The 24,430-nt window shown below is 36.4% G+C and overlaps 1 protein-coding gene across 1 annotated transcript in view; it reads left to right on the top strand.

Annotated features, from left to right (window-relative positions):
* LOC134744196 (mucin-22-like) overlaps positions 1-24,430 on the top strand; it is a 56,958-nt gene that overhangs the window by 26,326 nt on the left and 6,202 nt on the right. Inside the window, exons 2-3 of the mRNA XM_063677916.1 lie at positions 23,219-23,344; positions 24,085-24,263. Of these exons, the coding sequence (XP_063533986.1) occupies positions 23,263-23,344; positions 24,085-24,263 (261 nt within the window). The 5' untranslated portion in view covers positions 23,219-23,262. The remainder of the gene's footprint in view (positions 1-23,218; positions 23,345-24,084; positions 24,264-24,430) is intronic.

Below are 24,430 nucleotides of genomic sequence, written 5' to 3'. Positions count from 1 at the left end.
AAAGAATGTTTCCTTTAAGCAAAATGAGCTAACTTAAGGTTTTAAGGTACTTTCCCTCCAGGGCCCATAATTTTTTTCCACACTGTATGTATATATAATACGTATTAACCACCTTCATATGAGTAGGCAGTTTGCCTGTTAGTTGTAAGCGATAAATGCGACAACGAGACGCGACAGCGAGCATAACAAAGATAGCTACCACTGTCACTCGTAATATTGTAGCTAATATGTCGTATGTGTCGCTGCCGGGTCGCGCGCTATTTGCTCAGAATTTTTTGACGAAACGTGATGATTATGACTACCTAAGAATTTATACAATACTTAAATGATGAAGTCACCGTTAATGACAGCTCACGTCAGACCTGCATGAAAATCGTGATTGTGAAGGAAAACTTAATCTATTACTTCAATTGCACCTTCCTGACAGACAGGCAGCAGCATCAGTGATTTCTAAAAAGGCGTAAGTAAATTCTAGGAATAGAGCTACATAGGCCGTCTTTATAGTAATAGGAAAGAGTAGGCCAAGGCATGGTGATACCAGCTTGATGGGGTGCGTCATAGCATCATCCGGCAAGAAGTTATACAGGTTTGGTCATGGTAGAGCGTAGGTACACTTCCTCAGATATTACCTATCAATTATTAATTTCAACGAGATTATGAAAACGCGCGTTTTTTTTGGGGTTTAATGTATGACAAAGCTTTGAATGTCAGTTGTTTCTGCACCAACATAGGTATATAGGTCAGGGATTCTTAAGCTTTTTGCAGTCACGGACCATTTTCACACATTAAAACAATTCCAGGGACCCCGGTCAAAAAATATTTTAGGAAAATAATAAAAACCCATATTTATATTTAAAAATTTACTTTTATTATAAGTTTCATTACACTTAAGTAGGTCTCGTCAAACTAGTAAGTAAGTTTCAGTCATGCAGGTAACTGACCTACTGCGGACCCCTTGATAAATATGCTACGGACCCCTAAGGGGTCCGTGGACCCCACTTTAAGAAACCCTATATTATAGGTAGAGTTAGATCAAGATAAGTCTGCAACGATTTTGATAGCACACGCAATGTTATTTTTACGTCATAAATCATAATTTCATAAACGCTTGACGTTTAAAATAACACTTGCACTGCGTGTGCTATCAAAATTGTTGCAGACTTATCTTGGTCTAACTCTAGGTATGCCATGCCACAAATATTGCAATTTTGTAGTAATAAAAAATAAAGCTTTTTCAGCAAGACACAAATTCCCTCACTTACGTCGTCATAATGCGCAGAGCTTATGTAAATAAAACCTGCTTAGAGTGCTTAGCGCCACTTACACCATCCCACTAACCCGGGGTTAACCGGATAAACCGTTAACCCAGTGTCAAATTGTAACTCCAGGTTTAACCTTACAACTTACTTTAGACGACCGGTCTGGCCTAGTGGGTAGTGACCCTGCCTGTGAAGCCGATGGTCCTGGATTCGAATCCCGGTAAGGGCATTTATTTGTGTGATGAACATAGATATTTGTTCCTGAGTCATGGACGTTTTCTATGTATTTAAGTATTTGTATAAGTATTATATATATCGTTGTCTGAGTACCCACAACACAAGCCTTCTTGAGCTTACCGTGGGGCTTAGCCAATTTGTGTAAGAATGTCCCTATAATATAAAAAAAAAACCGGTTAACCCCGGGTTAGTGGGATGGTGCAAGTGGCCCTTACAATTAAAACTAAGTATAAGTCTAGTAATACTATAGAGCAATTCCGCGGGCGCAAATAACCTACATCCGGTGGAATTAAACCAGTTTATTCACTTGTAAATAAACAAAAGATGTATGTCAATACGACTTGGCTTGCACTTAGGTTGTTGAAGCTTAAGTCACTTAGTTGGGACTGAAGTCATAATTAAAAGAAAAAACCGGCCAAGAGCATATGTCGGGCCATGCTCAGTGTAGAGTTCCGTAGTTACCCTTCCGTCACAATAGGCTAAACTGAAGCTTATACTAATGTATAACAACAGAATATTGTTAACAAAGGGATGAAATGAGGCTTGTTGCCTTTCAGGCTTTCACCCGAGTTAAACAATCTACTTTTTTATATCGAATACGAGGAAACCAAAAAGACAAGGCAAATTTGCATCCATCAGTACTTAATTAAAATAATAGACGTATGGCTATGATTTTTTCCTTAGAACTTATTTTCAATCGAAGGCTTATCCATAGCGAAAAATATTAAATTGCTATTGTTACATATTTTAGGTAACTGCAGTAATTTTAAAATTAAGCGGGATCGCCTCTTAATTTTACATTTTTTACTTGTTCGTTCTTAAACTGCCCAATAGTCAACGGCATTACTCATACAGCCAATGCAACTGTTTTACATAAATTAAATATTAAATAACAATTGGATGAGTAAAATATTTAAGCAATTTTTATACATTTTACTTTATTTACAATATTTACATATATAATGCCAAATAACTTTAAAAACCAATTTAATGTCGTAATAACGTTTACCTGTGGCTGTACGTCTTTTTATTATGAAGGGGAGACTTTTTGCGATAACTCAAAAACGGCTAAACTGATCATGTTTGCTATAGTCTTCATTTAATGTCTTTTTTTAGCGCTATTTCTACGATTTTTTTTGGACCCGTGGTTCAAAAGTTAGAGGGTGGGGAACACATTTTTTTTTTCGTTCGGAGCGATTATTTCCCAAAATATTCACTAACAAAAAATTTTTGTTGAAGACCCCTATTCGTTTTGGATAAAACACCTATCCAACGATACCCCACACTGTAGGGTTTAAGCGCAAAAAAACGCGCGATTGAAGTAAAACTTCTTCAATAATGACGATGACGTTTATCGCTATGTTGGCACTTTGACGTGCATTCTATTGTGCGTGTGTCATTACAGAGCGTTACTTCCGTCAGAAAAAGATCTGAGTTACCCTCTAGTCGCGCCTTAAGAAGTTTTACTTCAAAAAAATTACACCCCCCCACTTTACGTGTAGGGGAGGTACCCTAATTTTATTGTACGACTGTCGGATTAATTAATTAATATATCCATGCCAAATTGCAGCTTTCTAGCACTAACGATCACGGAGCAACAGACAGACAGACGGACATGGTGAAACTATAAGGGTTCCTAGTTGAGTACGGAACCCTAAAAGTCACTTAAAACAGGATTTACCTACTCTATTTGAGGTTATCTTATAAATAGGCTAATTTGTTTATCTTTAACTATCCGTGTTTTAGATAAAGACAGAAATAAGGCTATGAGCAGGGCCGGATCTAGGGTAGAGCGAGTGGAGCGGCCGTCAAAATGGCAAATGAGAAAAAAAGTTTTAAAAGACGCGAGTGTAACGCGGGCCCGAAATACGGTTCGTTTTGCTTTTGGGTAAAAAGCTTCAACGAAGGGCGCCAAAACCCGAGTTCGCTCTACCCTGATCAAGGACTCGGGCCGGCACTGGCTATGAGTATGTAATAAACGAAGCTGTGAGTCTGATGTAAACTATAATTTATACGATGAAAGGTACACAAATAAACAAACCATTATTAGGGCCGGTGTGGGTACAATGAAGTAGGAATGACTCTATCATAGGAAAGACGTGGAGAGACGAAAAATCTATCGATGAATACATATATTATCTACGCAGTGCAATAGCAATTTGACCTTGACAAAATGGCAGGCAAATCAGGAATTAAATTAATATCTTTTTGGAATACCTACACGTAAATCAGGGTAAAATTTTTGTAACTGTATTTTTGTGTGTGTGTGTTCAATTTAAATGCGTGAATTAAAACTAGTCTAATGATATAGGTATGTAGAGATTTACAAGATGTTTTTTTCGTTAATTATAACAAGGGTACGAATTAAATACTTAGTACAAAAACGATAATAGCCATCCAGTATTTTTAAAGCTATAATTTCAGTCGAGCCCAGGCGAGTCGTGTCGAGCCTTCACCACTATACAATACAAATTTAACACACCTAGTTGTAGTGCGCTGATTCGAACCAATGAGTTTCAGGAAACGTATGTATGATGATATTATCATTTAATATCTGTTAAGAATAGTTTCACTTTTGTTGAAGAAGGAAATGATCGTGACAAAACCGGACTGGTCTCAATAAAGCCTAGTTCCCCCTACGAGTTGCCATGCGAACCCCAGAAACTAAGTGAGCCGTGACATTATCCCGGGACTACGCTAGGAGGGGGATGATAATGACCAAGGTAGCGGTACCACCTTTCGTTTACATAAAAAATGTAAACTAAGCATCATATCTGCTAACAATATCAATGACGAAAAACACAGTAAAACAACACAAGTTGAATATGCAGTATTCAAATTACGGGTCTCGAGGTCACGATACACTGGTTTGCCTATTATTCGAGTAGCGTGCGCCCACGCAGTCATCGAGAACATGCGCGCATGCGTAGACGGCGTAGCCTCGATCTTGAACTTGCTACGAGTTGTGCAAGTGCAAGCATTACACAAATTACTACCGCCCGCTGTAATGCGTCTGGTCTGCGTAATTTTAGTAAACTACGTAAGTACTAAGTAGGTTGTTTGAAAACGAATGTGGAGGGCTATAAGTATTGTGGTTTTAGGTAAACTATTTTAAGGTTAATGATAATATGAAACAAACATGGTTATTGAGAAAGGAAACAATATCGGCATTGAAGTTATGTAGCTTCAAAGCATTATAACTACAGAAACAAATCAAATGAAATATTTTAGTTGCTCATTTAAAATGTGACTTGGGTGGCCTAGTGGTTATGGCGTCTGCCGTTAATGCAGAAGACGCTGGATCGATTCCAGTCCTTGGCACTGAAGGTCCTGCTCGCTGTTTGTTTTGTATATGACTAGATAAAATAAATAAACGGCGCATATTTCTCCAGATTAATACATTCCTAATTACTAATTAGTTATGCTATTAAATCTAAAATTGTAGCACTACAATCAGAGACTGCGTAATAAGGATTTGCCGGGTGACGAATAGCAAAACGGGCGAACTAAGCGAAAAAATATTGAAATAAAGCCGGTAATGCCTAACTTCCTAGCCTGTATGTAATTATTGTTATTGTTCTTGCCGTCGTCATTTACCCAAAATAAAGAACATAATGATTTAGACCCGTTTTCATGATGCTTGGATATATTAATAACTAGCGACCCGCCCCGGCTTCGCACGGGTAGTTCAACTAATTTACACAAAACCTTTACAAATTATATACATATAAACCTTCCTCTTGAATCACTCTATCTATTAAAAAACCGCATCAAAATTGCGTAGTTTTAAAGATCTAATAAGCATACATAGGTACAGACGGACGGACAGACAGCGGAAAGCGACTGTTTTATACTATGTAGTGATTAGATTTGTTTAGTATAAGCATAAAATTATAAATTGGGTGTACTTCATTCGCCAAGAAACTGTTTCGCAGTTTGGCGAAGTTAATTAGCAATAAATTAAAAAAAAATTATATAGATATACGTAAGTAAGATAAGTAGTAAGGGTGTTCAGTGTTCTAAATTAGTGTTCATCTTCGGCCTTAAAATGTCGATGACTCGATGCAGTGTACCTACATATAAGGAAATAATTAAGCGTATGATTTGTTGCGCGTTTTTACACACGCATCACACATGACAAAAACTAAACGACGGAAAAATGGTCAAATGCCGTAATCGTTTAAGTTTACTAGTAAAAAAGTTAAATCCGGGTCTCTTTATGCAACATCACATTAAATTACTTGATGACATGTCTTGTTATTTTACATGCACATCCAATTCCCTTAATTTTTGTTTTGAAACTTTATAAATTTTTGCTTTTAACTTTAATTGGCGTCAAAAATTAACTTTTGAATAATACAGGTATTGAGCGTAATACCTATAGGAACAGATCACAATTATGAATGGCATATAAAAATGGATTAGGAAGAATAAAATATTGAATGAAAAAAATTGTTGTAATTGGATATGTCAATAAACGCGGGTATCAAAAAAACATGGATTCGTGTTTTTATTTTCAGAAGAAATTGAAATCTTTATGTCAATTTAGTTAATTGCAACGATGCCACAGATGCGATGAAGTATAAAAAAAAAACAAAAAAAAGATACTTTCTACAGTCTATGCTTAATCTACCATTGCAAAACAAGTTCCCGTAGCTCAAGTTGCTCCTAGATACATTATCGACAATCTGGTGGCCACAGGAATGCAGTTCTTGACCACAGCATCTTCACGAACCTGTTCGTTCCATGTGTGGCAGTAATAACTCTGCGATGCTAAAATAAATGCAGTTTTACTCTCGTTGGCATAAAAGTAAAAGGAGACTTTAGTTAGTAATGAGTTGGACGAGACTTGAATCTATTTCAATATCAGTCACACGACTCGATATAGGTATAAGAGATAGATTTATATGGAGACATCCTCTCTGCAGGCAGGCCTATTATGGTTGCATTTTTATCGTGGAGGATAAAACATGCGTGGGTAATGCGTGCGTATGCCTTTAAGTAAGAAGAATGGAAGACCATTTTTAGGTTGCTACGGCGTCGAAATTTTTCGAAATAATACAGCATAAAAAGAGAGACGAAACAATGTCCAGAAATGTGTGTGAATCAAGCTAGATAATAGTTATAAAATTGATTAAAAGAGATTCCTGCTTATAGGGATAAGTTCACCTTTGGATATTGTATCTATTTAGTTTTATTGTGTCTTAACCTGTCATAGGCACAATAAAGTGTTTACGTACATACAAAATTGCTCGCTAAAGACGATTCTGATCAAAACCAGCAAAAATCGTATCAAAATAGAGAAATTCGATGAAAAAAAAACCGTGGATAATAGCGTTGTATAAAACGTAATCGTGATTTTACTGTAGAGGTGTACGAGTTAACCCTCTTGTATCTAATAACTTCACTATATTCATGACTATAACAAGCTTAAAAAATAAAAATAAACTCAGCACTTTTATTAGTAAATGGCTAAATGCAAATGTTATTAGTGTGAATTGCAATTTGCTCATAATAAGTGTAAACGTGGATCTCGTTTAATTGTTTGTAATAGGATCTGATAGCTTATAATAGAAGCAAAGTGATACAATCATCATAGTTCAGCTGCTTACGACGATTCCTATTTCACATAATTGCACTAAATGTACATATCATGTAAATAGGATTCATTCATTCTTGGTCAGTTAGTACCGTTCAGGCAGGTGACTCATATTTTTTAATGCTGGTGTCGATTTCCGATTGGAGATCCTTTCCTTAGAACCGTTTATAATCGGTGGTATCAAACATTTTGCGCATAATGGCGGGCTTACTTTTCTCTGCATATACCCCGGTGTCTACCTAGGTATATCCCGTCTATGTCCCGGTGCATATACATACCTTCTAACCACCGATATATTTTTATGTATACTGATTCCAATTTGGAAAAAGGCTTGGTAATTATTGCTAATAGGTATAGCTCGAGTATAAAGTTTAAATGATAATATAACAAAAGTTCCGTTCCGCGAGACACAGACAAGACATTAAATATTAAATATATGTACCTATTAAAAGGAGTCACTCACGTCATAGTCATAGTCATAGTTTATTCATAAACAGTTTTCACTGTGTATGAAACTAATTTACATATTAATCATATTATATACAAAAAATCTTATAAAATAATTATAACAACATACAAAACGTCAAATTAAAAACACTTTAAGAAATAATATTACATAAACAAAAGAAAAAAAAACAATATAAAATCGAATGTCATGAACAATAAATATGGAAATTAAATTTCATTAAAAGGATAATTAAAATGTAATACATCATTAGAAAACTAATTATAATATTTCATTTATAAAGCCAAAAACTAATATTTATTATTCATGTCAAAAATATAATTTGATAATCTTACAACATCTAGGACGTTTTAAATACGTAGGTAGGTAAGTCGAAAATTGCTCGACATCTCTCGCACCATAACAAGGAGCTTCAACGGGAGCACGCGTTGGCAATATATTCAATAATTCAAGAGTTAATTGTGATTTCGAAAATATTTGGTTTTCAAAGTTCATCATCATCATCATCATCATCATCATATCAGCCAGAGGACGTCCACTGCTGGACATAGGCCTCCCCCAAAGAATTCCAAAATGGCCGGTCTTACGCCAGCTGCATCCAGCGGACTCCCGCGACCATTCCAAAGTTACCCCAATGCTTTTTACGAATTTTGCGCCTCGAATTCCAGAGGATCGGCTCTACTCCATTTATTTATTTATTTAATCATTATTGCACAAAGGAAAAACTTATCGTACAAAAGGCGGACTTAATGCCAAAAGTATTATCTACCAGTAAACCTTAATCACGCGTATCCAATGAAACGTATCCCCATCGTGGACACAATTAAATAACTTGTCAATTGTAAACGAGAGTAAAGCTCTACCAATATTCAATTGTTAGCAAAGAGAATAGATAGATAGTATATAGTATAGAGGGTTAATGTCTTAGTAAATTTTGTAGTCACAGTTAATTTACTACCATCTATCGACACACTATTAAAACTAAAAATGAAAATGTATAAAAATATCAAAAAATAATATATATATATATATATATAAATGGATAAATGATTATTTTATTTATATCTTTATTTATCTTTCTTCTTAAGTTAGGATTTTTATAATATGTATATAAAAGTAAAATATAAAACACTTACAAAACAATAATCCGGTACTACAACACTACTATAATAAATATGACAAAATATTAAAAAAAGCAGTTACGGCCGCCAAAAAAAAAACCGTATATAAATAGAATGAAGAGATCTAATAACATGGTGAAAACAATGTGGAACATAATTAATGAAAAAACCAACAAAAAACAAAACAAGGAAAAATATAATATTCAATTAAAAATTGATAATACTATTACCTCCGATCCAAAACAAGTAGCTAACATTTTCAACCATTTTTTCATATCCATAGGTAAAACAACCGATAACCCACTAAACACAGAACCTCGCCTTGGACGGCCGGTACTTCATACAACTGAAAACACGATGTTTCTCGCACCTGTAAGTTACCAAGAAATGTATAAAATTATTAAAACACTGAAAAATAAAAACAGCTATGGATTAGATGGTATTCCTCCGACACTAATAAGACAATGTGCAGAGGAACTTACATATCTGTTATGTACTCTAAGAAATCAGTCATTCGAAGAAGGAGTTTTTCCCGACCAACTGAAAACTGCTATTGTAAAACCAGTCCATAAAAAGAATACTAAGACAGATCCGAATAACTATCGTCCAATCGCTCTACTATCTACAACATCTAAAATATTTGAAAAAGCAATCTGTACTCGAATATACGCCTTCTGCGAAAAATATAAAATATTTAATAATTCACAAAACGGCTTTCGTAAAAATCGCTCAACTACTTTAGCAGTCTTTAAATACATACAAGCAATCCTCAATATCATAGACTCGAAAGAATACGCAATAGGAATATTACTAGACATGACTAAAGCTTATGATAAAGTTCAGTATCTAATCTTACTAAATAAATTAAACGGCATTAGAATTCGAGGAATAGCCCATAAATGGATTACATTAACAGAAACCAATACGTAGAAATAGAACACTTTGACTCCAAAACAGCAATAATAAAAAAATATCCAATCTGAAATAACTCCTATCACCTCATCAATTCCTCAGGGTAGCGTAATTGGATGCCTATTATTTTTATGCTACATAAATGATCTCCCAAACACCCTACAAGAACAGTATATATTATTTGCCGATGACATTTCAATACTTACCTCATGTCAAGATACAGCAGTCAGCACACATAAACGACAAAATTAATAATATTCTAAACAATGTCTCAGACTGGATGCATGATCACCACCTTGAAATATACTACCAAAAAAACAAAATTAATGACCTTTTACCCCTACCAGAAAAATGCATTAACTATTAACTACAGCCACAATTCTTTACCGTTAGATGTTGTTGATAAATTTTCACTACTCGGAATAGTCATAGATAGTCACATAACATAGAAATCGCACATTAAACACATCCGAAGTAAGCTCTCAACATTTACTTACATGCACTTAGCGAAATAAAGAAAACCACCGACTTCCAAACAGCACTTACAACATATTATGCATACGGTTATTCCTGGCTTTCTTATGGAATAATCCTATGGGGCAACAGTACAGACGCTTCCTCCCTTTTCACTTTACAAAAAAAACTTATCCGCATACTCGTAAACATTAATCAAACTGATAGTTGTAAACCTCATTTTAAAGAACACAAAATTCTTACCGTACCTAGCCTATATATTTTAGAAGTATGCAAATTTGTCCACAAACATTCATCAAACGTGAAGATGTACAGCTAACCTATACACTAAGAAACAAATCAAAGTTAATGCCACCAACCTCCCGATTAAAACTCCATTCGTCTGGCCCATTATCAATGTCCATAAAGATATATCATAAACTACCACACAATATAAAGGAAGAAAAGACAGAACATCTATTTGTAAGAAAATTAAAAGAAACCCTTATTAACAAGAGCTATTACACTGCCGACGAATATTTAAATGATAGGTTTTAAGATGTAATAAGATTACAATTTAACATTTTTATTTGTATTAGGTATAAGTTAGGTTAAGTAATATTGCTATGCCCTTGCAGGGCTCATGTTTGAAACCACTCATTTGTTATTTGATACCCATATGTACGTACAACATGAATGCAAATAAAGAACTTGAACTTGAACAATACAAAATACATACCTATATAAACACATTATAAAAACCTAACTTAGGGTGCCGCCAGCAGCGAGGCAGGGCCCAAGCTGCCGGTGGTCAGGGCTGCAGAGAGAGGAACCGACGGACTATCCGCGCCGTGTCAAAGATCACCGCCTTCTGCATCTGACCCTTGATCCAACCACCTAGCGAGAGTCTCTCAAGGTGTTGGTCGAGACTCTTCGCTATGAGACCGTTCACCGAAACGACTATCGAGACAATGATCGTCGAATCAACATCCCACATGGCGGTTATCTCTTGAGCCAAGTTTAGGTACTTACTGGACTTGTCCTTCTCGGCTTTCCGAGATTCTCATCATGGGGGATGGTGATGTCGACGAGCACGGCCCGGCGTTGCGATCGATCTATTATCACAATGTCAGGCTTATTGGCTACAATAGTCCTGTCAGTGATGATAGATCGATCCCAATAGAGCGTGGCACGACCATTCTCGAGAACTGGCACAGGTAAATACTTGTAGTACGGTACTTCGCGGTCCACAAGGCCGTATAGAAGAGCAAGTTGCTGGTGAATAATCCTGGCTACGAGGTTATGTCTGTGCAAGTACTCGCCGTTAGCAAGATGAGAACAACCGGAAATGATATGCCTGAGTGACTCTCCGGGACGGCGGCATGCCCGACAAATGTCGACCGTACCGTCCTTCAGGATATATTTCCGATAGTTGTTCGTCATCATAACTTCGTCCGCAATTGCACAGGCAAAACCCTCGGTTTCTCCGAAGAGGTCCCCGAATCGTAACCAGTTCACCGACGCGAGCAGGACTACATCGGGTCCCGTGAGGGCCTTGTAGAACCGCCCGTGTAGCACCTTACTCTCCCATACCGCCCTGCGGCCCGCAGAACTTTGTACCACAGGTTTGTGCAATTTCTCGTTTGCCAAGGAGAGCGGCGTGAAGTTTCTGTCCATTGCCACCACATCACGATGCATCCCACACTCGTTGTTAAGGAAATAATTCCTGAGATTGCACACCTCGCGGTTGTGGAGATCTTTGGCGTTAAGGAAGCCTCGACCTCCACACTTCCGTGGGATGTACAATCTCATAACTGACGAGCGTGGGTGTCGCATACGGTGTGTTGTGAGCATTAGACGGACCCTCCGATGCAGGGCGTCCAGCTCGGTAATTATATTATTATTAATTTTAGAACGCCTGACTGACTGACTTTGACCCATGATCTTTCACTGATATGTATTAAAATTGTTTAATATCAAACGGTGTCGCCAACGCCATCTACCCGAGTATAGGCCAAGGTGTGAGGCTATCTATTCGAGTATAACTTTTTTCTTGATATTCCGAGGCACGTTTTTTCCGTAGACTTTAACAGCAAAGATATATGTAACTCCGTATAAGATAAGTAGTCTATCGCGAGCTTTTGCGAGTTAGATAGGAAAAGTGAGCCCAGTTGGCGTGTAGGTGTATTAAAGATTACTCTGTCCTGATAGTACTGATATATAAAAATAATGCCAGACAAACACATAAAACATCCACACTATGCAGAACCCTCGTTATTTTACACTATTTTTCCCGTCCGTAATCATTCGGTAAAGGCACGATGTTTTGTTTTTGCCGCAGTTACCTGGTTATTCACTCGTGACCTTTAGCAAATGCGTGAGGAATTACCCGCTGGGAATGCAAGGGAGATGGCGGTACCAATTTGTTGTTGAATAATCTTACAGCAAGGGTTTAAGATAATTACCTGGCCCTGAATTTCCATCGCACACCGAGCGCCGGCAAACGTTCGTTTGCTCAAAAAACTAGTATAAATGTAATCTTCGGGTAGGTTAGTTAGTTTAAATTTCGAGGTTACAATTATACTGGCTACATTGGACGCAAATGCTCGTTGGCGTTCGGGGAAACACAGTCCAGATAAGAGCCCATTTATGCTTACCTTCGTCTACATGGATTATTTTAAATTTTATTGCTAATAAGATTTATCAGGCGCTACATTTGTTTATGCAAATACGATGGATGAGATAATTCTAGGACGCTCTTCATATTTATAATGTTCTTCTAGTACATAATTATTAACAAGCAATAAAAAAGACCGGCAGTCTCATTACAAAGTTGCGATTCTGATCAATTGTTGTTTATGGTGGTACAAAATACGGTAACAAATAACTATTAGAATATTTTTCTATGCTTACACGATTTTTCGGTTCCATTTGTTTCATACACTGTACCTACAACCGTTTATTTTGACCCACTCTCGCTCCCAAGGTAGCATTTATACGGTTGAAATATCAAATCATACCTATATTAAAATATGTGTTTGGGACATTAGTTACCGGGTAGTAAGTATCTATTGCTACTGAGTGCATACTTTTACAAGTGCTTACTAAATTGGTTCACTGTTTTTGAAGTTGTCGTGTAGGATTACGGACGTGCCATCACGTCTGAATAGGCCACTGTAGCTGTACAAGAGCACGTTCATACAATTTGCATCTTTTGTAGAATGATAAATAATCAATGTACCTATTGATGTCTCATATGGCCAGTAATAAAGTACACCCCAGGTAGCAAAATGACGTCAAATGACGTCAGCGACGTTGTAATGACGTAATAATGCCGTCATTATGACGTCGCTGACGTCATTTTACGTCATTTTGCTACCTGGGACGTACATTCTAAAATGGTTAATTATTTGTCTATCTATTTCGACCGATCAGATGATGATCTTTTCGGAGCCAATTATTACTTGATTTTGGAGTTGGCTCACTAAGGAAAGTTGATACAACCAGCACATTAATCTGGCAGAGTATATACTGCAATGGTGATAAAAATTCTGTATAGCGACAACACATGGAAAATCATTGAAGGGCATATTGCACAAATACAAAAACAACAGAGGCCTTTAGTTAACACTTGGCTCTATGTACTCGATATAAAAAGAATAACTAACCTAATCATGAAAAACTGGTATAGTACTGGTTGTAACCATAAATATAATAGATCAACATGCATGAGATCAACCCATCCCTTGTGTTGAACGAAACTGTATAAAAGCCACAATACAATACTTCGATATTCACTGACACCATCAGATATATCGGAGCAGCAGAGGTGCTCAAATACTAGATTTTCAAGAAAGGGATGAAAGGCACCCATTTTTGTCGAGGTATTTTGGGTCTCGAACGCAGTGAGAGCGCCAATAGTCCGAGACTGAAATGGTGGCTTTCACCTGTGCTTTCACCGGAGTTAAACTCTATTTTTCATTTCGAATACGAGGAAAGTAAAATTCATGTGTATTTAAAAAACCGGACAAGCGCCAGTCGGACTCGCCCACCGAGGGCTCCGTACTTTTTAGTATTTGTTGTTATAGCGGCAACAGAAATACATCATATGTGAATATTTCAACTGACAGACAGACGGACAGACAGACGGACATTTTATTTTTTTACGATAAAGAAATACTGTTGATGTTTATACTTAGTCGTGTTTTTAAAAAAATAAAATAATAACTTATTGGGAAAGCATTTTAGCTCTAGTGCAGAAAATAAACGTATCATTTTCTGCACACTCCTTAGAACAACAACGACCCACTTTTAGAGCATGAGAAATGAAAAATTTATCTTAACAAGCACTCTAACGCCTTGAAAATAGGGGCGTAATTCCTATATTTTTGAGTAAGTGTAAGGTGATGAGATACGAGGTTATTCTTTGAGATGTGGATCGAAAAAAGATTTAGATGCGCGAGAGTTCGCAATTAAACGAACTGAGATAGCGGTGATGAATGTGGACAGGCCCAGGCTATCGCCGGGGGCGTGCGGCCGTACACTTTACATGACTTCGTGAGTTGAGGCTTACGTGTGTTATTTACATTAAATAAAGTAATAAGCTCAGTGCGGACCCTTTATCATTTTGGTACCTATGTCACGAATTCACGATCACTTATGAGATTATATACTAATACAGTGTGGAAAAAATTAATGGGCCCTGGAGGGAAAGTGCCTTAAAACCTTAATTTATAAATAAATTAAATTAAATTAGCTCATTCTTTTATTTTTTTAATAAGCAAGACTGCATTAACTGATTTTTTTTTATTCGCTTGTATCGCCTAGGAATTGAACCGAATAACAATTTTATTCCACTAGCCGATATAGTTCATGCTAATGTTAAAAATGTCTCCAAGAAACATTAGGTCTCACACTCGTCTATCGTATAAAATATTCATAAAATCGAATATTTAGCATCTTCTGAATTTATACATACCCGGACGAGGGAAGCGAATTAAAAAAATCTTTGAATGCAGTTTGAAGCAGAATGTTTCCTTTAAGCAAAGATAGATATAACTCCGTAATAGATGGATACAGTCTAAGGAAAAAACGTGCCTCGAAAATTTGAATTTGATTATCGTTCAGAGGGCGCTACTAGCTTTGGCCTACTGTCGTATAGATGGCGTTGACGGTTTCGTTTGTTATTTAACAATTTTAACGCATATCAGTGAAAGAACATGGGTCAAAATCATAAAAATAATTAATGCAAATAAAAAAAATCATTTATCCATATTTAAATACATTTTATCGTATTTTTATAAATCTTCATTTTTAGTTTTAAAGTGTGTCGACAGATGGCAGTGAATTTACTGGGGTTACAAAATTTACTATGACAGTACCGCTCTAGTATAAGTTACTCTATGCTTTAAGTAAAATGAGCTAACTTAAGGTTTTAAGGTACTTTCCCTCCAGGGCCCCATTATTTTTTTCCACACTGTATAATGGCGTATCATATCCTAGAGTCCGTGTAACTGTAAGCTAACTGCAACGAATTGAACAGAACAAAGTGAGGGAGGTTCATAAATGTCATAATAACCGTCATCATATTTTCATAGAAAATTTACATCAATGATGACATCGACACACTTTGTTCTTGCGAATGCCATGCAGAGGTAGCTTGCTCCGACGACGCTCTATAGACGTTTATTTTTTCAGTAACACATTTGTGAGGGTCGCGGAGCCTCTAAGGGGGTGCGAGATATTCCGAATACTAAACTATAAGGAACCCTAAAACCTAAAAGACACGGGATACAAATAACAGTATTTAGGAGCTTTGGGTGGGTAGGGGTTTATTTTTCATACGATCGTCGCATCATGAATAAGCTTGAAACCACCACCATGGTCACCTTAATTATACCTATATGATCAAGACGCATCCACAACACCTGAACGGACAATTTTAAATAAGGCGAGGTATCCAGAACCATCAACAATTATGAGACGTCCACTGAATACAGTAAACAGTTTAATATCCCAGGTTTCCAGGCGAATCGAAATTTTATATCATTACATCAATTACATGTCATGCAATTTCAGCCTAATGGGCACCTTATTTTAATTATAATGACTTAATGGCCTGTGGTTCATTTGCACTCAGAAGGCGCTCAGTGCCCTGAGGGTTCAATATAATAACGGCTTTCGGGCGTTGTTGAAGCTGCCCCGCTTCTGCAGTGCTTCTAAAATGTTTGCGGAGGCACGCACAGATGGGTTTCACGCTATAGTGCGTAAAAGAACTGCCTCGCTAGTTAGTAGGATGCGGAGCAGCTCTAACGGCATCCTAAAAATGTTTGTAGAAAAGCCTGACTCTCCCATGCACAAACATCTTAACAATTTAATGGTCATGGATAGCTGATTTTGTCAAATTTAAATTTATATTTTTAATTTAATTATTTTAATTCAATGTATTTGTTATTATTTTTTTACAAACAATACATTTACAATAGATTTTAAGTAATTATGTACCTAACCAATGGATCATAGAAATCTGAATAAAGAAATTATATTATTATATTATATTATTATTAATGACTGCATATATACGTGGTGGCTAAAAAATAAGTGCATTCCCGTTGCCAGGGAGGTTTTGGGATTATACTGAGCAACTTTTACTATGGGACTCCCATAGAAAATGGACCAGCCAAAATGTACGAAACAGCCATTGTCTTTTCGCGGTTTCGGGATTGGTCCCGTAGTAAAAGTTGCTCAGTATTATCCCAAAACCCCCCTGGCAACGGGAATGCACTTATTTTTTAGTCACCGTGTACAATAAATGGTGAGTAATCGATTTATTTCTGGGTATTTTGTGCGAAGTGCGGGGTCAATCGAGGACGTTAACATTGGTTCGCGTCCGATCTTGACCTACAGCGCTTGCAACTTTGAACAACGAAGTTATGTAACGTTTATCGAGTTGTGAAATATGAGACAATGAACTGACTTTCAACTGCCTTATAAACTACCTATAATATCGTACATACACAGTCTACGGCGGAACGAGCTAAACGGACGAAGAGTTCAAAATGCACTAGGTAAAGTTTACTAAACTACAACTATGCAATCGACCTACTTAAATATACTTTAGATTAGACTGCAATGAGATTTGCCAGTTTTACTAATTACAATTTACAATTATCGGGATTGACTTATGTCTCATAAACGTCTCATGATGTAAACCTGCCTGTCTGCGTATTATCTTTATCACACTTACTGAACTCACTATATTCTCTAGAAGGCGTCTCCTGCCCTGCTTATATGTAGTACAACTTGTATTCTACACGGCGATTCGGCACGGTTCGTCTGTAAACAGGAAGTAAAAAATGCATATTCAAATATCCCTACTATCAAATAAATATCTTAATTTGATTGAAACTGGAAAAAGAAAAGAATTTTTCGTCAGAACAGAACGGGATCGAGCTAAGTGAGCACTTGAGCAGTTTTGTATTCAACTCATGGGAACTAGAGGATTACCTACTTTCAATGAGATCGGCAACTATTTTTAGTATTGTTCGGATTCGTCCTGAGGGTCGTGAAGTTGGAATCTCGACACAATGTGAATTTTAATTCTTTTGTGGTGAGCGTTCCGACACTTCCGACTGAACATCTAGCGACCTTCACCAAGGAGGAGTTTTGGCCGAAGAGTGTCAAGTTCCGGCGTTTTCGCGACCGGCTCCCTCACACTGCGGGGTTGTGAAATGCATAGCAGCCGTAATTGTGTGGTTTTGGTTTTAAGATATATTTTATAATCATATGTAATAAATAAGTATGCTAGTTTTATGGTTTTAGTAGTATCTATGGGCCAATAGTTGCCTGAAAATAAAGATTTTCATTTAATTTGATTGTTCATCAATAAAAATAAAAATAAAGAATTTGGCACTATTGGGAAACAAGGGGAAAAAATTTACAATGGCGTCATTTTTAAGAAACTTCGACCGGCCAATCCTCTTGTAAATCGCATTCGCATCAAACCAGATCTATATTCTTATCAGTTTCGTCACGATCAGAAGTACAGCTTTGGGTGTGACTGCCAAGATCGTGTCTGCAGTGAACAAGAGTGTCTCGAAATTGAGACGTGATTAAAATAGGGGTCGTATTGTAACATAGTACTTACCTACCTTACTACCTACTAGTAGTACTATTTAAATATTACCTTACTCAAATGCTATCAAACACGGTGCAGAGTTAGCTTATATAATAGACGGACCCTATATATAACTGTATGTTAAGTTAAACAATATCGAGAAAATTGTTTGTGCCTTTTTTTCTTGCTTGACTTGGCGGGGGCACTGCCGTGCCCCCAGATTTTTTAATTTTTTCTTGATGCTTGAGTAAGGTAATATAAATTCGTCGGTATCGTTTTTAATTTTGACTTTTTAGGATTCCGTACCCAAAGGGTTAAAACGGGACCCTATTACTAAGACTCCGCTGTCCGTCTGTCTGTCTGTCACCAGGCTGTATCTCATGAACCGTGATAGACAGTTGAAATTTTTACAGATGATGTCGCTATAACAACAAATACTAAAAAGTACGGAACCCTCGTTGCGCGAGTCCAACTCGCACTTGGCCGGTTTTTTAGAAACTCGTAACTTATTGTTGTCATGCTATTGCCGATTTTGACGAACGACCATGCATAGGTACTCAAAACTTGTATTAGTTAGATACAATGCCGTTTACTTAATACATGTTTGTTTCATTTTAAAACTAACCTCATAAGATTGTCGGTATACTATATGTATAATGTATAGGTATTTCTTTGTGTAACTTTATTGCACAATAAAAATAAGTACAAATAGCGGACTTAAGAGCCAACAGGAGCCGAGACCAAACTCAATTTTGAGATTTGAAAGAGAATATCGTCGTCGCGCTGACGGGGGCGGTACCGCGTACCGAGGGACTATCCCAGTGTGTGTGGTGCACGCACACCGACGCGCACGTTATTTGCGCTCCTCGCCGGCCTCACGCCGCTCGCGTTTTTAGTAACTAAATTCAATATCCTTCTACAACCTGCAATCTAATTAACATTTCGAGTTACAGAATAGTAAAAAAACATAACATAACATGGACATACAAGAAAACATTGTTGTATAAAAACATACAAGATAACGGCTGTTAAATTAATCCAATTAAATATTTTTAAATATGATAAACAAAAATATTAAATTATAGTCGTGAGTATTTTAAAAGTAAAACTCCCTTATACCTTGATTTTAAACAAAGTATTTTACTTATAACTTACTTGGTTCGTATGAATTAGTGACATACCTAATTAAAAAAGAAAGCTATAACTCCCGCGGGAACAATATAGGCCTTTTCCCTTCAGTACACCTGCATGAAATAAGATCTTTTCGAGCAAGCGTCTTGAAAAACAAATTTGCCGCTCTCCGGCTTCGTTGAATAGAAAAAAAGAAAGCCTCAGGTTAGATAAAATTATCATAATAAAGAAACATGTGACAAGTGATATTTCTTACTTTGATGTAATTATACAGTTTTATTGATGGTCCGTTTTTTTATTTATGTGTCAGATTTTGATAAAAATAGGTATAAATTGAAGAGCTCCTAATTCTGATCGGAATAAATATGAAACCCAATAAATAAATAAATAATAATAAATATTAAATCAATATTATAGGACATTCTTACACAGATTGACTAAGTCCCACGGTAAGCCCAAGGAGGCTTGTGTTATGGGTACTCAGACAACGATATACATAATATATAAATACTTAAATACAAATAGAAAACACCCATGACTCAGGAACAAATATCTGTGCTCATCATATCATATCATCGAACCCAGGACCATCGGCTTCACAGGCAGGGTCACTACCTCCTAGGCCAGACGACCGGTCGTCGCCCAATATTTTGGGACAATAGTCTAGTCTACAAAAGGTTCAAGGTGGTGAAAAAAATAGTGTAAGCTGTTCGCATAAAAAAACCGCAAATCGATGTACAAGTTAGCCGTTTGGTACACGTAAGGTATATACTAGTCAAAACAAAAATTTTGACCCGCAGTTCCTAAAAAAAAATCCCTTAGGAGGGGAGTGCTGAAACCTTTTTTTGTATAAAAAAAAAACTTTTTTTTAAACCTATCGTATACTTCTCATCTATCATACGAAAGGGCTTTTTGAAGCGATTCTGAAAATATACCACATCATTGCATTTTAGCCATTTTTAGGGTTCCGTAGCCAAATGGCAAAAAACGGAACCCTTATGGATTCGTCATGTCTGTCTGTCTGTCGTCCGTCCGTATGTCACAGCCACTTCTTTCCGAAACTATAAGAACTGTTGAAACTTGGTAAGTAGATGTATTCTGTGAACCGCATTAAGATTTTCACTCAAAAATAGGAAAAAAAAAATTTTAGGGGTTCCCCATACTTAGAACTGAAACCCAAAAAAATTTTTTTTTCATCAAACCCATACGTGTGTGGTATCTATGGATAGGTCTTCAAAAATGATATTGAGGTTTCTCATATATTTTTTTTCTAAACTGAATAGTTTGCGCGAGACCGAGAGACACTTCCAAAGTGGTAAAATGTGTAACCCCCCCTCTAACTTCTAAAATAAGAGAATGATAAAACTGAAAAAATATATGATGTACATTACCTTGCCAACTTTTACCGAGAACTGGTTTGAACGAGATCTAGTTAGTAGTTTTTTTTTAATACGTTATAAATCGTAAACCGCAATTTACCTTTCACTCACGTTTCACATAAAAATACATTGTTTAAATTGTGTAATGTACGGAACCCTCGGCGCCCGATTCCGATTCGCACTTGGCCGGTTTTTTCTTAAATTGAAAGAAAAAGAATTTTCAAAACATACCAAGTTTGGGCTCCTCCAGATACGATATGGCTGATTTTTTTTGTACAAATGATACGTGATATCCTCATATGTAACCCCAAAAAAGCAATAAAAAATTTATTTAGTTTTTTTTTTTTTTTCAATACAAAGTGACACAGTTCTACTTAACCCTTTAACTTGACCCCAAACTTGGTGTGTTTTGAAAATTCTATTTGTTTTAATTTACAAAAAAATGGCTAAAATGTAATGATATGGTATAATTTTAGAATCGCCTCAAAAAGCCCTTTCGTATGATACCACACACGATAGGTTTTTGGAAAAAAAATATGTTTTTTTTTCATACAAAAAAAATGTTTCAGCATACCCCTCCTAAGGGATTTTTTTTAGAAACTGCGGTTCAAAAATTTTGTTTTGACCTCTTAGTATGCGTGTGCCAAAAGGCTAACCTGTACATCGATTTGCGGTTTTTCTTTGAAATTGGGCTTGTACGGCTGCCACTAATAGAGATACTAACTCCTAAAAATACGTATGATACCTCATTGGATTCAGAATGATGTCTAGAAAAATGTATTCGAAGCGTTTATTCCCACATAAAAAAAGTTCAAAGCTATTAACAAAAAACGGCCAAGTGCGAGTCGGTTCCGTACCATTACGCAAAAAACGGCAAAAAATCCCGTTTGTTGTTTGGGAGCCCCACTTAAAACAATATTTTATTCTGTTTTTAGTATTTGTTGTTATAGCGGCAACAGAAATACATCATCCGTAAATATTGCAACTTTTTAGCTATCACGGTTCACGAGATACAGCCTGGTGACAGACGGACAGGCAGATTGACAGACAGACAGACAGATATTATTTTAAAGGTATTAAATATTCTTTTAAAAATTAGGAAATAATATGGTGTATTTAAAACATATCATGGAATATACTACGGTTATAAATTGATATTATGTAAAGTAATTTTTTCAACAAGTTAGGCAATTATTAAGTAACCACATTTTTTTCGAACTTTCGTCTTTGTTGTAAATTAAAAAAAAAAGAAAATAATTGGCGTAAAAAGTATTTCGCCTCGTGGAGCCCCTTTCATGAGATCACGTCACAAAAGTTTTAATAAAAGTAATACTTTGTTTAAAATAAATTTTTGAATAATAGTGAAAATTGTAAAATATAAAGCAATATAATAATACGTACTTAGAACTGATACTTTTCTAAATAAAGAATGAATAAACTAAATTGTGTAATTAATTTTTAGTGCAAATCACCACAATTTGCTTCTAAAGAGCAAATCTGTGACCAAAAATTATATATAGTTTTAATTTTTCGTTCGTATATTCAGATTTGTGTATGAAAATGTAAAACTATTATTTCTAAAATAAATTATTCGTCCCTAATTTACACAAAATTTATACCAAATTTGATCTCATATCAAGAGATAGGTAGAAATAGAGGCAAACTGGACCGCAGAAGCCGACTTTTCCCCTCCCTTTTTGGGGGGTAGCCACTTAATCTCGTAGCTAGTGCGTCAGCTCAGCTTTGTATGAACCAAGGAATAATAAATAGTGTTAAACGATATCCCCTGAGGCCAAAGTGCATACTCACTTTACTTACTTCGCCTACTAAGAGGCAAATCGCGACTTTGTTATGGTTTATCGATAACTTATCACATCACTAGATTATCGACTTTCAATGTCGACTATTGCCCATCACTTTTGTGTCCGTGTACGTATTTAGAAACTTGACCCCGCCCCTAAAATTAGTGCGATAAGGACAACTGCAGCTTAGGCGAAAAATCCTGCGTAAAAATCTCAAAAATCGAGGTTTCGTACTCGACTGTTTCCTCCTCCAAAACTTAAGCAATCGTAACCAAATTTGGAAATCTAAATGATTATGAAATTGTCTGTGTCGGACTGTTTTGATTTTTTGGCTAATTGATACCAGTTTTGAATACCACGCCTCTCATTGCGGCATAGTCAGTGAGGCCATTTTTGGCCATGTTTGAAGGGCTCTAGCGCCTTAAAAAACAAAAATATCAAAAAAAGCAAAACACACCGACACAGATATTGACAATATTAATCTGTGTTGAAAAAATCATTCCTCTAGCTTCGAAAACCAGGGAGGAAACAGTCGAGTACGTTTGTATGGAGAAATGACCACTCCTGTTGGCTCTTACGCAATCTCTACTAGTCAACTATAGAGCAAAACAGCAACATTATTTTCTAAAGTGGGTGCACCGGGGGAGTGCTGTATCGGTACTGTACCACATTGTACGATAGAGGAAATATAATAAAGCAAGAATGTAAATAACCCTTATTTGAATTATTTATATTTGTTTCAGGTTGACACGTGCGTGTTGGAAACGATGTATTTTTGAGAACTATCATGGAAACAAACCTTGGGATGCATAAGTTCTTACCTTTTCTACTGCTCGGTCTCTTCACCAGAACAACATATACAAACAATGGTAAATCTTCAAATAGGTACCTTCTCCGGGAGAGACTATGAGTACTATGACATTCCATTTTACGACATGATGACATGACATTTCCACACTTCGTCATTGCAAATGTAATGCAGAGTTAGCTTGGTGCGACTTTAGGTACAGATGTAGTGCATAATTCTTTACCACCGTATTTTCACGGAAACACGAACGTGTTATACTATTTCAGTCAGTCTCAGTACAATAAGTTTTTGTCAAAAATTTCATTTTTGGTACAAGCTTTTATCGCTGACTGTACTTTTCTGTCCACAGGCAACTTATTCTCATTCAGTCAATTCTAGAAACCCCAAAGACAATTAGGTTACGTTGTTTTGTCCTGTCGCCATCATCAGATCAGCTTGATGGTACCATAGTATTGCATTGTCACCCGACTTACATAAGTATGCAAATTTTCAGCTTCATCGGAAACCGAGAAGTGGGTCTTTAACTTTCAAGATTTGATTACAGACTACGGGACAGGTGAAACTAAATTTCTAATAAAAGCTTGTAAAAAGTACTGAGGTTGACTGAAGTAGCATGACAAATACGAACATTTCCGAGAAAATACAATGGCAAAGGATTATTCACTACTGTACTACAGGCACAATACACCGTACATTGTTATTTGTAATTAATGACTAATTTATTACCTTAAGTGTAAACTGTTAATTGTATTAAAATGTTTGAATAGGTGCGCAACAAAATAATAATGCTGTTATTTTCAGTTTCGATATCAGAGGACATGCGTCATCCGCGAGTAAGCGGCCGAATAGTCAAGCTATATTCTGGCATTAAACCAGAACCAATCTTGTGTTCTGGTGAAGGCTTCCAAGAGGATCCGGTTGACTGCGCTGTCTTCTACAGATGTGTGATAGGAGCTAACAACAAATACACCGTTTTCAGAGTATGTTTCAAAGTTTTAAAGTAATAGGAAATTTTACATACCAGTATCCTTACCACGAGTTTGACTCTGACATATTCGCTTCCAACTGCGTAAACTAACTTACCTACAATGCTTCTCCCTCATTCGTGCAAACGAGATGCACTGCGTTTGAGTTGACGCAGTCGCTA

The sequence above is a fragment of the Cydia strobilella genome, chromosome 9 (genome assembly GCF_947568885.1).
Source record: "Cydia strobilella chromosome 9, ilCydStro3.1, whole genome shotgun sequence".
In the NCBI taxonomy this organism is placed as follows: Eukaryota; Metazoa; Arthropoda; class Insecta; order Lepidoptera; family Tortricidae; genus Cydia; species Cydia strobilella.
Note: the sequence above shows the minus strand (reverse complement) of the source record. Positions and strands in the feature narration are given on the sequence as shown.